At 27.7% G+C, this 18,894-nt stretch overlaps 1 protein-coding gene across 2 annotated transcripts in view; it reads right to left on the bottom strand.

Moving 5' to 3' along the window:
* LOC107437091 (thymocyte selection-associated high mobility group box protein TOX) overlaps nucleotides 1-18,894 on the bottom strand; it is a 209,125-nt gene that overhangs the window by 10,515 nt on the left and 179,716 nt on the right. For both annotated transcript variants that reach the window (XM_016048981.3, XM_016048980.4), the window contains exons 6-8: nucleotides 14,847-14,971; nucleotides 6,887-7,022; nucleotides 335-415 (exon numbers count right to left, since the gene is read on the bottom strand). In XM_016048981.3, coding sequence (XP_015904467.2) covers nucleotides 335-415; nucleotides 6,887-7,022; nucleotides 14,847-14,971 — 342 coding nt within the window. The remainder of the gene's footprint in view (nucleotides 1-334; nucleotides 416-6,886; nucleotides 7,023-14,846; nucleotides 14,972-18,894) is intronic.

The following is an 18,894-nucleotide window of genomic DNA, read 5'->3' as shown; positions in this document are numbered from 1 at the left end:
TCATTCAACATTTGTTTTCTTTTATTGTTGTTTATTTATAATGTTACAATTTCGTACTAAAAATACATAAACGGGGGAAGATTATATTTAAAAATTTTAATCAATAACTAAATTAATAACTTAAATTAAAAACCTAAATCAAAACTTATTCAAATAAGTAGTACAAAAATTATTTTTAAGTTAGAAATTTGAAGCTAATAACCACAGATCAGAAATGACATTTTGTTTGGAAGCTCTTCCTTAAATTTTTAAATTATTTTAATTCTTACACTCAATATAATTAAATTTAACAGCAAAACAATTAGTTAGAAAATGAAAGCGAGATAATATTTACCTTGGAAACAAGACTTGCTCTATAAGCTGCAAGTGCTTTCAAATATTCTTTCTTGGCTGCTTCAGTTTTCTTTTTGTATACCTAAATTAATAATCATTAGGTTTTACGTTCATTTTTACCATTAATTATAAATAAAATATCTTTATAAAATTTTACTTTGAAGTATATAGTTTTTAGTATGTCCTCACAAAATACATTGACATGAATAATTGGTAACATATAAATAATATCTTGGCCATAAATTGAAAAGAAATTGGACATTTTGTTACTTAACTAAAAGGACAAAAATTCAAAAAACTTATTATGAATAAATGTACTCTTATTGTTTTTGACTAACCTACTTGTGTCATTTGATTGATTCTACTAAGTTCGAAATTCTCTACTTTTGTTTTAGTTGATAATTACATTAGTTAATACTTACTAAGTTGAAAATATTTTAATTAAAAATTATTTGGATTTAGAAATTGATTAATTCTAGGTCGCAGTTTGTACTGTAGTGCAAAAATTTATTTATGTAACATTAACTTATAATAAGTTAAGAGAAGATCGGTTTCATATTACAAAGTCAATGGAGTACAACCACAGAACGACTAAGTTATGCAAATATCTCTGGAGTTAAATTTACAATATTTGTAAGGTACACGGTAAAAAATTCCGGATCAAATTAAGGTAAAAAGTATCGGCACTTTAAGTCCATCATCTGTTTTTAAGTTCAAAATCCATTTTTACCTTAAAATATTATACCGAAATTTTTACAATGGTATTTATTTAATTACTGATTCAGTGATTTCACGGTAATTATTACTGTAATCATTACGGATTTTTTGTTCAGTACCATGCTACGGTAAAAATTAACTTAACGGTAAAAAGTACCGGAACCCTGATTGCCAGTACTTTCCTCCGGAATTTTTAAAAGTGTATAGATGAATCTAAAGTGTGACTTTATGTAAGACGTAAACAAATTTAAATGAACTCATTAATATGGCGAATTCATATGGATTAAAGAAAGAGCATCGATCATGTCTTATCATTGAAGTCACGCCTTATCATTTATCGAAAATCAGAAAGCTCATTCAATTCAATTTTCAAATATTTCAAAAACGCATCCATGCAGAGTTTGTTAAGGCATCTAAAAGGATTAAATAAAACTGCAATAAGCCATAAAATTTAATATCAATCGCAAACCTCAATAATTATTTTAATATTTATTATTCCCGGGAGGTAAATCTATTCCATTAAAAATTTCTCACGGAATTTAAATGTTTGTTCGCTTTCAGTTATAACTCATCTTCCGTGATTAGGTAAAGAGCCATATTAAATCTGTTTACCGTAAAGCCATCTACTCAATTTCCTTAATTTAAAAGAGCTAAAATGGAAAATAAACGCACTTAAAAACCTCTTCTCCCTCTAACCCAAATCATCTTGAAAATGACTCATTTTTCACATTCACTGCAACAACGCGGCTGCAGTGTAGGTTGGTGATAAGGGCCCGCCTCTAACAATAAATATATTCATTCTGGGGGGCTCTTATAAAGCCTTGCCAAGATTAGATGCAAGGGAAAAGAGAAAGTGATCTATGTTTAAGTCTGGAAGGAAATCGTAAAGCTTTCAAAACGGGGGGAGAAGAGATGATTTGGAGTTTGAAGTTTATCATCAATTCGTGGCTAGGTAATCAATTTAAATTAATGTCCAATAATTTATTTTGAAGGTATTTTAATTATATTGACACATGCGAAGCTTCAGAGAGAGATCCATCCAACCCATTCTAATAAAGAGAATGAGAAGGAAGATGAAAAGGGTTACTGCGATTTTTTGGCTTCCGTTGGCTCCCATTTTGGCGATGTTCTGTAACGGAAAGGTAAATAATATTGCAGTTTTAAAACACATCCGATCGCATAACGAAAATTCATCATTTGTATATTGCAAGAAATATTTATCATTTGTATATTGCAATAAATAATTATTAAAAAATGCCCGCATTCGGTGCAAATAATATCGAGCGGATGTGTGTTAAATGTAAAAACAAATAAATGGCTGAATGACAATTGTTCAAATATTAAAATTTCAAAAAAAAATTAAAAAACATGAAAAAAATGTATGGCAATGAATGTAGATTTTAAACACAACTTATAAACAGCTTTACATCATTAATGATGCTAAATCATAGTTAGTCATATCTTATTAATATTAAAATCATTAGTCTGCAGTAAGATCATGATTGTTTTAAGTTCAAAAAAAAGGAACATAAAGCACAAAAAATAAAGTAAAAGAAAATGTGTTTTAAATTTTTATATTGCGTTGCACTCTACTTTTTCTCACAAAATTAGGAAACTTATTAACAAAAGTATTTAACTCAAATTGTAAAGGAACAATTCCTCCACAGTATTAAATTATATTCATGCGTAAAAGAGTGTGTGTAATTTGCAAGAATTATTTTTAAATAAAACCTGTATTTGCTAAGTACAAAAATCACACCAATAAAATAAAGAGAAATGCTTGTGGCTGTAGTTTAATAGGAAAGTTAAATGTATGGAAATGAAGCAATGAAATTCTGTTCATTAGTTTTAAAGCTATACGTGGGGAATTTTATTGGAATGCTCTTGATTATAACAGTTAAAAAATAGTTATATAAAATAGAATTGTAAAATGTTGAAAAATTAAAAATAAAAGTATTTTTAAAAAATTAATAAACATTTATTGAAGTGACATCGAACACATAAACTTATATATTAAATGTGAACTGAACGTAGATTTGCACTATTCAAAGTAAAAAATAAAAATGCGTTTTTCCGTCATATTACAAAACATGAAGTTAAAATAAATAAAAGTTCGATTTGGCACAGGGTCGATGTTATTCAGATCGATTTTTAAAAGTAAGTGATATCTTTTAAAAATAAGTTTATTATGCTTGCAGAAACAAAACACAAGTTTGATTGAAACTATGCTTTCAAACGAATATTGTTTCCATATCAAAATATTTGAAAAGAATTTCATATGTAAATTCCTTACTGTTTTGATTTTTGTCACGTTAATTAAAATACATTTATAATATTTTATAACCGTCTTTGGACAGCCATTTAGGGTTTACAATTACTATTCAACTCCGTAACCTTGTAATCTAGAACCCGATCCAGAAGACAAGGGAACTCTTGGATCAAGTATTGGGAGAAATTTGATTTCGAGGAGAACTTTTTTTGAGGGAACTAACTCGCATTTGCGATACATCGGGAGGAAAACCGCGAAAACCTCATACAATTATCCTTACGGTAAGGGGACTTTAACCCATCATCCGTCTACCACTGAGGATATTTTACGTCAGCACTGTGGTCGGTGCGAGCCGGATTCTTATCGACCAGCCATTGCTGGAATTCGAACCCGGTTCACCTCATTGGAAAGCAAATACTCTATCCCCTGAGCCACCACGGCTCAAGTTACATTTATTTTATTTTATAACCGTCGTAGAACAGCCGACCCAATTTTTGGGTTTACGACTGCTAATGTTCAACTCCGTAATCTTGTAATTTTGAACCCAATCCAGAAGACAAGGGAACTCCAGGGTCAAGTATCGGGAGAAGTTTGCCTTCGTGGAGGACTTTTTGATGGAACTAATCCGCGTCGCGTTACATGGTGAGAAAGACCACGAGAACTTCACACGGTTAGCCTGACGGCAAGGGGACTCTAACCCATGATCCGTCTATCATTGAGGATATTTCACGCCAGCAGTGTGGTCGGTGCAAGCCGGTTGCGGAATTCATATCGACCAGCCATCGCCGAGATCGAACCCCGGTTCACCTCATTGGAAGGCGAATGCTCTATCCCCTGAGCCATCGCGGCTCAAGATATATTTATTAAAAATTTATAATTTCCGAAATGAACATATTCAAAAATTTTAAATTTTGAAGAAAAAAATGTCCAATAGTGTGATCCTTATTTGTCGCCAAATAAGGCGATAAGTAACCGATAGTGTATCAAGTTCTCCAATATTCCGGCAAAGATAGCTAAGGCGTAACAACCAGTTACAAATCATGTTTGTTTACATTCACGTGCGATTGTTTGCTCAACAAACTCCAACCCAGATATAAACCGGAAACAATAAACCTAATTAATGTAGTAACTGGAACGCTCCTCTACAAATTAAACAAATTTCAGATTTGCTTGGAAATGATTTGTTGCAGGCTGCTCTTCTCCCTCCACCCCCAATAACTCCACCCATCCCCCTCATATAATCAGAAAATTGAAGTTTGCATTGTTCTAATTATCCCAAATGTAGATTATTGTTATTATAATCATCTCTTTCTACAGAAAGGGGAATTGTTCAATAATTATTTACTCAGTAATTAGTTGGATTGAATCTATATTTTCCGCATCTTTTTTAAAAGCAGAACTGATTCTTCAAATGGAAGAGAATTGCTTCCCTGCACCCATTTTGGACTTGAATGAACTTAGTTCAATTGTTTTGAGCTTTTGTATTACTAAATACTTTGAATTTTCAAAGAGAATAATTGCTTTTCTCTTTTCTTTTTTTTTTTTCGCTTTCCAGTTTTGTTTGTAGTAGTTGTTCCTTTATGTATGATTAGTACATTGCAAAGATTGCGAGATATTTTGTCATTTAATTTTGTCATAATCAGAGTTGCTCAAATCATTTGAAAATGAAAGAAAAAAATAATTACTTATTTTGAAGAAATATTGCTTATGGAACAAAATTATTAATACTTAAAGATGTAATGAGTTTTGGAATGCTTTTATTAGAACAAAAAATTCATACTGCAAAAAAGAAGAAAATCCACTTGCAGACTTTATCCATGAAAATACTGGTAAATAAAAACAGCCCTATTTACTTTTTGTTTTTATTTTAAATATCTCAACTATTTATATTTTGTGACCTTAAGAAAAATCACCTGATCAATCAAAAAATAATTTTTAAAAAAATCGATTTCTTTGAACTTTTTGATTTACATATAATTTTGATCCCCACGTCAAAAATATATTAAAAATATCAAATACTTAAATTTAGTTGTCTCAAATTTTTACGTTATACTTTTCTTTGCTAACAGGAAAGTTAAACACAATGATAATAATAAAAACGAACTATGTCAATTTATGCTTTAAATCTGTGAATCATACTATTTTCGTAAATTTTTTAAAAAAAAGTAATACAATTAGTCGATCATAAATAGTGTTTTATTTGAACTTTATAAATAGTGTTTTATTTCAACTTTTAAGTTCAAATTCAATTTGAGCTCCACAATGAAAAATGAGTCAAAATGTAAAATATATGATGTAATTAATTTTTAAATAAATTAAATTTCATCATCTTGACAAAACTCAATTTTTTTTCTTTCTGCTTCTTATAGTTTTTTACTTAACTTCATAAGCTAAGAGAGAATAAGTAATAAAACTAATTTTAACTAGAACATGAATTGAAAGATTTTTTTAAAAACTATTAAGTAGAAGGTTTATTTACTGCTATTTATTCCTAATGTATTCTGTTTTTTTATAGCATTTTACAAATTTTTAATGTAGGGCAACTTACATTGCAGATATATACAGAAATATTTTAGCTCGCAACGAAAAAAAACTAAGATTATAATTTTCATTACAAACTTTTTGGAATTCGTAGTAATGAAAAAGTATTTATCTTATGTTTTTATATTACTGAAAATAATTCATTTCATGAAACTATCTACTACTACCATTAGTGACTACCATACAATGATAGAACAAACTATCATTAGCTTTATTTGTTCTTGAAATTTTTTTCCCTTATTTTTAAAAAACTATTTTACTTTTCCATATTTACTTAATGTTTAGAAATAGTTAGAAGCGAGTATAATTTTATTGCAGCGAGTGCAATCTCGCTGCAATATTGTACTCAATATTGATATAAAACTACTGAACTATCTCAGGGAGTTCCGTAATGGTTGCCATTATTACATATTTCAGAATCCTCGTTAAAAATTAAAGTAAAAAAAATCATGAACAATAAAATAAGGTCACTAATTACTATTTAAGGGAGGAAAAAATAAAAAAGATATCGGTACCTATAACGATATCGTTCTAAGATCTAAGACAGATAAGATCTAAGATAAGATCTAAGAAAGATCTAAGATAAGATCTAAGAACTAAGATAATAAAGAACTAAGATAAGATCTGATAAGATCTAAGAAAGATCAAAACATGCTGGATTGCAGAGAAGAATTGATAAGTTGCTTTCAAATTTCACTAAAATGTTTTTTTTTTTTTTTTTTTTTTTTTTTTTTTTTTTTTTTTTTTTTTTGTAGTTTTAACCATTTAGGTAGTAATTACTGGGGTTGCGCCATTTTATTCTTCATATTAATTTGCAATTTCTTATATGTGCACTTTTCAGATTTCCTTTTGTCAAGGATTCTAAATATATATATTCATACCAGTCATTATGAAACACCTCCATTTATAGAAATATTTTGAGCAGTTTTCTTCCGATGATAGTGATAAACATAAGAAACTTAACTACGTAATATTAAAATAATCTTAGAAAAACATTTTTAATTAGAGAACTATAGTTGTACTTACGTTTTTATGATCAATATCAAGTCCATCCCACATCGAAGCGACAATTTTCGACACTTCCCCAAAACTTGCATTCGGGTTTTGACCCTTAATTGCAGCTTGAGTATCACGGAAGAAAAGTGCATAAGCAGATACCGGTCTAAAATTGAGAAGAAAAAAGAGAAATTAATTCACTTACAATCATTTGCACAATTTTTTATTTTTTTAAGTATAAATCTTAAAAAAAAATCAATAATTATTAAATATATATTTAATAAAAGTTGCAATTGAGTGATTGTAGAAGTTCATTATACCTATTTGAAAATAAATGAAATATCACCCAGTTATTTAGTTAACATTTTCAATAATATGTGACTGAATATCTGACTGAAAAGATAACTTATCATGGAAAACATGCAATAGTTCAATACTGCCTTTGACCAGTTTTTTAGAATTTTTATTCCAAAATTATGATAAAGTAACCGACAGCAGTCTGTCTATTCAATTAACCGTAAAGTCTGCGGTAAAGAGCATTTTTTACCTTTACGGTTTTAAAACCGTTTACAAATAATATAGTTATAAAACCATGAATATAAAACTAAACGTTTTTTAACCATTTATAACTAGCATGGTTTCGAAACCGTAAAAAAATTAATTTAACTGGACTTTGGAGCTAGGCTTTTCGTTAGGTAATTGTCATGGAGAGGGCAGGACACTGAAAACTCTTCGTGTATTGAAGGAAATGGAGGAACTATTGTGGTATCAACGCTGAGACTCGAACCCCCGTTCTGTCGATCATGAGATTGTCAGTTCAGCCCTCTCGACTATAATATACACCCAACGGCAGGAAACTAAGAGGCGTCATTAGGTGGGCCTAGTTGGTGCGCAAAAAATTCTGGTTGTTTAAACGTATTGGGTGAAAGTAGTTAATAAACGGTTTTTCTCACAATTGACTGTTTAAATACCATCTTATTTATGGTTATTTGACTATTTCGTGAGAATATGGTAAAATAACAATTAAATAAATTGCTATTTAACCATTTTTTCCGAGAAATGTTTAACAGTGTGCTGCTCTCCGTAACATTAAAAAAAATTGAAATATCGGACACTTAACATATTTTTACAATACGAGTGTCCGTAACATTAAAAAAAATTGTTTGCATAACGAGATTCTCCGTAAAGAGTATTGAAATTAAAAAGAAATTAATATTAAAAAATGCGAGAAAAAATAACATTTGGAAAACCATCGTAATTCAATTCGAGCTGCAATCTAAAAAATTGATGCATGTAGAATTATTAACTTCAAAAACATGCTAATAAATAAATAAAAGCATAAATATGTTAATCTGAGTGTTCAAAAGTCTTAGTGCTAATTTTAAAGATATGTAAATTAAAAAATACATTACAAAGAAACTAAAATAAAAGTTTTAAAATAGGGCTAAGGGATGTATAAACTGGAGTTGATATCCATCATCACCATAAAAAATTTCGCAGTTGTGAAGTGACACTGTTTTCTTAAATACTGGCACATAGACAAAAAGTTATATTTTTTTATTCTATGTTGAGATTATTTATTATTGTTTCTATTTTATTTAACTTTTTTATAACTATAACATGCATACAACTAATTAAACTGGTTTTTTCTAGCCATTTCTAAAAGAGCTAAATCTTTGAATATAATAACTTTAAATTAATAATACAGATTAATTCATAACTATTTATTTTCTACGCGTGAATAATTTGTCATAGTTCCATTCGTTGTCCTTCCAAAATTAGATTTATTTATTATTTGGTATTCATCTATGAAGAAGCATAAATGCCGATTAGTTTCTCTAAAATTTCCTCCCCTCCGCAAATTGTTCTAATACTTAAAAAAGATCCTCCTTGTCTTTTTCATAAGTAGAAAATTCTAAAAGCGATAAGTTTTAGCATAAGAAATTAATTAATATCTTAAATTTATAATATGGACAACATTTATTTATGGTTATCAAATATATGTTCAAATAAGAAGCTAAACAATTAAAGTGATTTTTTCCAGCTAATTCCAAAATTGAGAGTTAAAAAAAAAAATTAGGTAAATTTTTGAAAGTGATTATATTTCGTCGCAATACACCACATCATCAACTTATAAAGATAAAGATATGGTTCGTTTTACCTGTTACTATTCTGAATAAATGGTAAATTATACCAGGAGTTCGAATATGATAGATTGTAAAGCTTTAAAATTTTTACTCGAAATATACTGGAAAAGGGGTGTAGGAAGGGTTTTGCAATCAAAAATCCCTAAACAGGGGAAAGATGGTCGTTTGAAATGGAAGGGCTTTTTCCCTTTTTAAAAGAATGTGAAACGAGATAGAAATATATATAAAAATAAAGTCAAGTCACATCGCAAAAATCCAATATTCAAAAGTGAAGCAAGGGCGGTAAATCACTCGGCTTTTATGAAAGCTCGCCAAGTAATGTCATTTTATAGCAGCCATTAAAACCGACAAGACTTGTTCGTACTGGGCCAATAGTGTGGGGTGGGTCTGGAGTAGTTTTCCCCCGTATGTTTATGGGGACCGGGGGTACCTTCGAGGCGGCCCATGTTTATGGTCTTTGCAGGGCCGTAAAGACAAATGTAATCTTTGTAATGGCCAGAGTTTCCTCGTTCTGGTACGACATCTGTTCTGTTGCGCAGCAAGTCGCTCGGATGATATTTCCAAAATTTAATCGCCACTTTTGGCGATTTCCTATTTGTCTTCATCGACATTTTTATTAAGCTTTTGGATACATTACATCATGTAGTTATGGATATTACACTGTTACGTAATTTTAAATGATGAAAGTAGAAGTTGCTAATTGCCATAGAAAAGAAATTTACTTCGAAATCTTAAATTCATAATTAGATTTACGTAAAGTGAATAGTTTTTGTTTTCAATATTTGTTTTATTTTTACAGAAACTGTGCAACTTATTACGTTATGAATTAATGCTGAATTATTATTATTTAATATTTTTAGGATAATGGTTTTAATACTCTTTTAGACATTACATATTTTTGTAGGGGTAGTAAAATGTGGTGTAATAAGAAAAAGAAAAATCTGATAAATATCCGACACTATCTGGAGTAGGAATTTGGAGAAAATTATAATGGTCTGTAGTTTAGAAGTAAATAAAATGCAGTTCTACTTTTTTGTAGCTGACCAATACTTTACATGAATTTATGATATTGATATTTTATTGATTGGTATTTTTTTAGTCTTTTAATTATGATATTTTTAATTACTTTATTTATTTTTAATAGCTATAATTACTTTTTATCTATTTATGTTCTGATACATTAATTTTAATTGCTTAATTTCTTGACTCTCAAAATTGATATTTTATTTCATGCATCTTTCAGTTGTTTTATTTTTCTCTAGGGTTCCTTAATTTATAATTGATTAGTTTGCTTTATTTTAAAGAATAAATCTTTTATTATAAGTTTAGATCATTTATAAAGTCATTATACAACATTATTTTGAAGAAAAAAAAACTGATTATTTTGACGGTTTTCTTGCAGTTTTCAGATAAAACAGAAAACTTATTCTAAATACGTTATTGTATTCATTTAAAAAAGAAAATCAATATATCTATTTGAAAAAGAAAGCAGTTTTTATCATCAATAGATTTGAAAGAGTTGCAATGGAAAATAGAGAAACTAAAGCACCAAGTTGTTAACATTTTAGTTAACGAAAATTTTAACTATCAAATAAATTATAGGAGAGCAGTTAATCTAATTAAAACAAATAATTTACAAACTAATGGTACAATTAATGTAGACAGAAAAGTAATTGGTATTTTTGAGAAGAAGAAAAAATCCAATTTCAAACTATAAAAATATCTTGCATTTATCGATTACGACGAAGTTTCCACGTTAAGTACGACGGGAAAAACAACATACGGTTATGTACTTTATCAAGTGAGCCAATTTTGGCGGTGAATCGTATATTGGGTGGAAAATAAAAGTGACAACCCTACTTCTCTTTCCACTTACGTTTCAAGTTGAGCAGCAATTAAGGAAAATAATCAGTTTCTCTTGATGCTGTTGTCTACAGTTTTTATATCCTTTCTTTTCTAAATTTCTCCCTCGTTTTTCCCTTTTTTTGTGTGTGTCTTTTGGTGAACTTTCATTGGTTAAATTGCTTTCGTTATTTTTGTAGTAAATTTTCTTTCAGATACAGACAGAGTTAGACTTACATTTATTTTTCTATTTACTTATTTACTATTTTTCACTTAAGATAATTTAATATACTTGGTATAGATATCTTGCATTGGGTAAAACTCGTAGACTTGTGATGATAATGTTATAGAAACTTTTCTGACAAAAATAAACTTTATCTAAATTTTGTGATTTTTTTTTTTATTATTATTACAAAAGCTGTGCTCTCAGTAATGAAAACATTAAAAAATATATAGATTTGCGTATAACCAAATGTCTCATTAATTTTAAAAATCATATTTTTACATTAAACATTACTAGTAATATTATAAATATTTGTACTAATATCATTCAAAATTTTTGCTTAGGAAAAATCAATATTGCTGCTATATTTTTATTTTAAGAAAGAATTATTTTTCTTATTTTTAATTTTAAAAAAATATATAAGTCGCGAAAAATTATGAATTATTATTAATTCAAAACGGAAAAATAAATAAATAAATAAATAGCGCGCGGAAAAATGCATAGATTTATTAACATTATGCAGAAACTAACTAAAATTCATTTTATTTCAAACAACATCCATAGATTTAAATTTGTAATTTTAATTTAGTAATTGCAGAAAAGTTTAAAGCATAAAGATTTTCTTGGTGCAATTCATGACGTTACAATAATACAGTTTTTTTAAACTTTATTACCAACATATGCACCAAATAAAAGGAGATATTTATTACTGCAAATAATAACAATTGAGCAATATAGGTGAAATATATAACTTTTTTTTCTCATTGTAGTCAAACAATGTCTTTGATAAATTATAAACATTATAACATGAACCTGAAGCAATAATTTCATTTATTTACTTCTTGATTTTTCATTTATTTATTTTTTGAATTTTACGAAAAGCAAGTCGTTTATAATAAGTTAATATCAGTAGATAGTTATAATATCTTTATCGCAGTTTTTAATATCTTATCAATCAGTAGTTTCTAATGTACAAAAATATTTTTATTTTAGTTATAAAATAAAAACCATAATTTTCCCAGAAATTTTTTTATTCCTTTCGCAATTTACACAACGTTTAATTTCTTATAACATACTACTATTAACTGCCAATTAAAAAGAGTTATCACTAGCTTTTTTAAAGTATCATAATTTTAAAAACAATAAATATTTATGAAATGTTTATTACAAAAAAAGAATAATACAGTTCATGTAAAGATAAAGATAATAATAAAATTGAAAGCGAATAATCAAGTAGAGATAATAATATAGTCAAAACAAAAGTCATAATAATAAGAAAATGATAATGTCATGAAAAATAATAAAGTTCATGTAAATAAAAGAGGAAAAAAAACTAGAGTATGTAATGATTTTAGTCCTGATAAAAAAAAAACTATCAACATCAAGTTTAATGGAGTTAATTTCATAAATAGCTATATACTGTAAAATATTCCGGGTCAAATTACGGTATAAATGCCGGTACTTTGGGTGCATCATCCGTAAAATCCACTTAACCGTAAAAACTATTTAACCGTAAATTAATAAAATATTTTACAGTAATATTTATTTAGAGTGATTCAGTGGTTTCATGCCAATTATTATTGTAAAGATTACGGTAAATCAGATATTTCTCTGCGAAACGTGTTCCAATAAAAATGGATTTTACGGTAAAATGTATCGACACCCTGAGTGCCGTAACTTGATCCGGAATTTTTTACAGTTTAGATTACATGTTTGAATCTTAATTTTGGTATTTTAATCTCCAATATTGAAATCATTTTTTAGTTAATAACTTTTTAATCCATCGTGAATTTATTTCAAGAAATGTAAACTAAAAAAAGAAAAACAAAAAGGAATGGACAAACATTTTTTTTTCGGTAATGATTTTAACTCATAATATGTAATCAAATAATGAGATTACAAATAAAACAGAGGGGAAAATAAAACCGTAACACAAAATTGAAGCTAAGAGGTATTTCCAAATCCCCTACTCCACAAAATCCTTTCATGATCAAACCACACTAACAAGATACATACTATCATTTTTTTTTTTTAACCAAAGACAAGCCCTCCTTAAAATACATTTTCTTCCTCATGATTCTCTCGAAAACTATAAGACAAAAAGTGTTCATATCCCCCTTCTAGCATTCCTCACGATCTTATAGGACATATGTCTCATAAATGTGACAACCCCAATAGTTCATGGCACTATTTGAACCATTATACCTATATATACTTTTGAACTTTTTTTTATTTTTACTTCATACCTAACATTCCATACAGTATCTCATTTTATTCTTAGAGCCATATCTCACGAATAAACGATATAAAGATATATAAGGAATTACATATATATATATATATATATANATATTTATATATATATATATATATATATATTAAAAAAAGTACATTAGGCATGAAAAAGAGAGATAAGAATGGAAGGGGGGTGTAGGAAATTTTTATTTTGAAGAATGAAGGCTGTCAGTGCAAACTGGAATGGGAAAAAAAGATAGTAAAAAAAAGGGGGATGCTGGTAGTAGAGGTAAAAGCGTGTTTGTTGTATGTAATCTATGATCTATTGCTTGGACTATGGTGATGGCTCATTTTTCATAAGGTTTCTTTTTATTTTTTTTATCGTTTTCTTATTTCATTTATCGTTAGATATGAAATGTATATATCTATATTTGAGTTTCCTTTTTGGATACGTTCGTGAAAAAGTAGAAATAAAAAAGTTTTTGCTTTCCTTTTCTTACGGTCGAAATTTGATGTATGAAGCAGAGCTGAATGGGATGAAGAAAAAAAAGTGTATATTTGATTGTTTCGTTAATGCTGTGAGCATTTCAATTGGAATTCATTTACATAAATTGTTTTATTGAAATAGAAATTTATCTCTGTGTTATTTAGAGAAGATTACTTCATTCTTTTGTAAACTGGTTGATATCGAAAAATTGTAGGAGTGTTTCATACTAATGACGTAATTAAATGAGCCTTATGCATTTATATAATAAATATCTATAATTGCATTTTAAATCGACAAAATTTACTGTCGGAATTTCGCCTGCTGCTTGTCGCAATTTTTAAATTTTATTTGAATGGAGTGGATTTCAGATTCTAAATTGTATATGTAAGAAGAAGAAAAATTCTTGTATCTCTTCTATCTTTAGTTTTTAACAATATAGATATATTTCTATAGGTATAAACACTTTTAGAAATAAAAATTATAAAATATGTAAAATAAGATTATGGAAACAAAAAAACTAAAGGGCAAAACGTTCTAACATGTTGTCCATCAACGTAGACAATATAGATAAGTAGATTGCCTACTTCCAAAAAGTTTAAATGGAAAACAACGCTAAAATTACAATAAGTATCTCATTTAAATCGCAATATAAACTAGAGTAAAACAAAAAGACGCAACTATTTTTACAAAAAAAATTAGTTAAAGAAAAATTGCTAATACTAATGATTTCACACATGTCTAAAAATACTAAGCATTTTCACATTATATCCATAATGCATGATAAAAAGGCATGATTTTACACTTTAATAGAAGGATATAATTGATATTGCCTATATTTTTATGCTCCAAAAATTATCAGCAGTAATTGTTAAGACAAATTAAATTAACTGCATCATTATGATCACAATATCAGTTCTAAAGACCAGTCGTTTTCATTATATACCAATCATTTTCATACATAATATCGAAAATATTAAGCATTGCGAAAAATAAATAAATTAATTAATTAAATAAAACAAAACTAAGCAAAAGACTGAATTCTATGATGACACCTACTTTTGGGGTTCGTTGGGGTCCCTCTTCTTCTTTTTCTTCTGTACTTTGGGTTTCTTGATGGGTTTCCCTACACTTGGGGGCCTTTCAACTGGTTCTGGTGAAGGCCGTTTCATTCCACACATCAACTGTTCGAATAAAAAATGGAAAGAAATTCTTTAATCATCAAAACATACACAGTTCAATAATTTTAAACCACTATTTCTTAAATTGCTTCTTTTTTACAAGATTAAAAATAGTACAATATGTTTATTAGAAGAATTAGACATTCATGCAAATAATTATCAGGGTGCGTAGTCAGATTTTTCAACAAAAAATAAGCACCTTTTAAGTACTTTTTAAGCACTCAAACATATTTTTAATCACTTTCTAAAAAAATCATAATTAGGATCTGTACAGCAATAAAAATTATTTTTGTCTATCGTTTAAAGTTTTTAATTTATAAAGATAGAATCAAAAAAATTAAAAAACATTTTCAATAATTTCACATAATCATGATAAAATAACTAGTTTCTGATAAATATTGCAGAGAAAATAGAAAATAGTTTTTTTCTTTTTCGTAAATTAGAACGACAATCGACGCGGCAAAGAAAACTTTCATTTTAAAAGATAGAAAATTAAGCACTTTTTACAAACCCCGAATAAAAAAAAGCACCTTTAAGGGCTTTTTAAAAACATAAATCAAAAATAAGCACCTTTAAGCACTTTTTAAAAACGCTACGCACCCTGATTATGTTTTAAATATATATATTTTTCAGACTAAAATTGTCAAATTAATCATTACTTTTTTTTTTTACACCATAAAAAAGAGATTTTTTTTTTAAAATTAATTTTCAGGCAAAAATATGTTTTGAAAATTTATACAAGGATATGCATTGTTACTTTTACACAAAAAGAATTTAAAGCAATATAATTCTAAATAAAATTGGTGTACACTTTCAGTTTAGAATAAACCATATTATTCCCGTTTCAATTATAAAATCTAACATGAACAAATCGAATTTAATTTCTAACAATCAGAAAATTTCTATTTGAAACACAATCTAACTTAAAAGTATAAATAAATTTAAAAAAAATAAAAACATCTTAATTTTTGAGCATGCCTTGTTATAAAAAGAACAACAAATAAAAGATATGAATTAAAATTTCTTGAATAACAAAGCATAACAAAACCAATTTTATTTTCTCCACTTTTGAAATATACTTTTCGAATATAATTTTATCCTTTCGTTCAGAAAAAGTTTCTATTAATAACAATGGAAATACAATATTTTAATTTTAGAAATCTCGGAAAGGACTTGGCAGATTACTATTTACCCTATAGGTCAAATTATCTGATGACAAACTTCATAAAATGTTATTTTTTTTACTAATTTAGTAAGTGGTCAGTAAAATATTTTCCTTTCAATTATTCAAACACTACTGGAATAAGTGAAAATATTTAAAGTTTTTAAAAGTTGAATTAAATGATAAAAACAGTTTCAGTTTAATGTAATTATAAAAATGTATTCAAGTTTCATAAATAAGAAAAATAATGAAATAAATACTAAAAATAAAAATCAATCTCAGTTGAAAACAACAATAATTCTCCCTAAATAAGTTAACTTCTATAAAAGAAAATTGAATACTTTTAAGAAAAAGGACTAAGTTTTAAGTTGCTCGTTTAAATCATAGATGGCAGCACAACAATGTAGAATGATAAATCCTTTTCTTCGCGGATAACTGATGCAGCTGAGGATCTTATTAAGAGTTGATGTTCTCAATCAAATAGATACTATTACAAAAAGATTAGATACAGTGTTTCAGGTGGAACAAATTCAACACGGAAAAAAAAGCGAAAGAGACCAAAGAAGAAAAAAAAAAATTCCTCTGTCTAAAATCTGAATTTTTAACTTATTTTAAAATTTAGTTGACTAACTTCTCAACCTCTGAAAAACTAGGTATTCTTATTATATTTCTGACAAACGGATTAAAGTAATTTTGAATGATTTTCTAATTCTTAAGTTAAGGTATTCTTTAGTTAGAAAAATTTCCATTTATTTAAATTTTTAAATGACTCTACTGATATTTGAAAGTTTTAGTTTCTTAAAAAAATAAACGTTATATATATTGCAGATTTGTTGAAAAAATAACTATTTGAAATCCACTGCAAGATTATAAGAAAAAAAATTTAATATTTCTAAGACAATAACACTTTGCAAAACAAATTTTAGAGCTAACAGAGTATTTTAAGTCATTTATCGAATTAACTAACATTAAGTAATTATCACATTTGGAAAAACATATCGAGATACAAAAACTATTAGTAAAAAAAAAAACTACAATAAAGCAATTTGAATGAAAAATCAAAGTTAATTAAATGTAAATGAGAACTTTTCTTTCTCAGGTAAATAAAAAGTAATCGCCATATAAAATGTTTTATGACTAAACTCTTTTTTACGACCATGCAATCACATTAACGTCATGGTAAATACATTTCTTGATCACCATCATTATGTTTTTATTGATTTGTTATACTAATTTCTTCTGAAAAATCTAGATCAAAAAAACGACAGCTGATATTTCATAACTATTTCTCACACTCAGTTTTCGAAATAAAATCCTTCAGTTTTAATTTCGTACACTAAAACGTTTTTATTGAGAACTAATTGCTAAATAAACACCACAAACAATTCCCTTAGTTGAAAATTATCTGCTCATAAAAAGGAATTTTTTTTATACGAAAACAAAAGAGAACTAAATAATTATTTCATTGTTATTGAGAAAAATAATTATGTCATAAAATACAACACTTATAGACCAAGGCCACAATTTATTGCGAAAAGTTTTTAACTTCTTTTCAATTCTTAGGTAAGGTCTTAAGCTGGCTCAATTTCAGAACTATTTCGGGGAAGAAAATAGATTTTGGTGAAATCCGTTTGTATTTCGCAGCTATCGATCATATCAGTGAGTTGAAGCCGGCATCTGTTGCAGAGCCGATAACGATTTTAAGCGTTTTGTTTGATATGATGTATCAAATCGATTTTAAAATTGCGTTTCGGAAATTATCGTAATTCTGTTACGATGTATCCTTAGCTGGAGATAAAAAGATTTTTATGCATTTGGATATTGTAATTAAAATATGAAGTAAATTTCACTTGACACAGATTGAAGATAAATACTTTATGTTTTTATATTTATGGATGTAAAATTATATTTTTCTTATTTTAAAATAAAAATAGATTTTAAAAATTAATTGCAGCGTTTGCTCTTTAATTTTTTTGTGAGGGAAAAAAATGCATATTACCGGTATTAAGAAAAAGAATTCTGTACGAATATATTTAGGAAATAGAAAAATTATTTTATAAGTTTTGAGTTCAGCTCAGTATCAATATTTGTAGTATGTTTGCCTTTTCACCTAAGATGGATTCTCCATCTTGAATTTATTTACAGGGAAAGAATCACAAGCTTAAACATTGTTAGGTATTGCTTTGATGTAATTTTCACTCTAAATCCGTTGGAATAAAACTCAGATTCTAGATTAAATGAGACCAAAACCAAATTGTATGACATTCCTACTTTTGTGCAGGATAGAAAATAGTGGTGAAATCGAACAGCTTGGAACAATAATCAAGCAATTATCGTTTAATTTTATTTTATTTTTTTGAACAGCTTACATAGTTTTGAACTTACAACTATCGATGTTCAATTCCGTAGCCATCTGATTTTTAATCAAACTCATCGTGCATTGTTCAAACCTATGATGCTTTTGGTGGAACTAACTCTACATAGCGAAGAAGATCACGAAAATCTCCCTTGGTAAGCCTCGTGGTAAGAAATTTAGCTAACCCATGATCCGTTTACCCCCCCAGGATATTTTACGTCAGTATTGTAATGGGTTCGATTCGGGAACAGAATTTTATCAGCAAAACATCACAGGAATTCAAACCTGGATTTAGTTTCGAGCGCCCGTATCCCGTGAGTCACCCCTTCTCCAAAAGCTACTTGTTGTAAAATCGGTGTTGAGCAACAGACCCGATTCTGAGTTTACGACTATCAATTTTCAACTCCG

Source organism: Parasteatoda tepidariorum, chromosome 2 (genome assembly GCF_043381705.1).
Source record: "Parasteatoda tepidariorum isolate YZ-2023 chromosome 2, CAS_Ptep_4.0, whole genome shotgun sequence".
NCBI lineage: Eukaryota > Metazoa > Arthropoda > Arachnida > Araneae > Theridiidae > Parasteatoda > Parasteatoda tepidariorum.
This window is presented reverse-complemented; position numbering and strand designations above follow the sequence as displayed.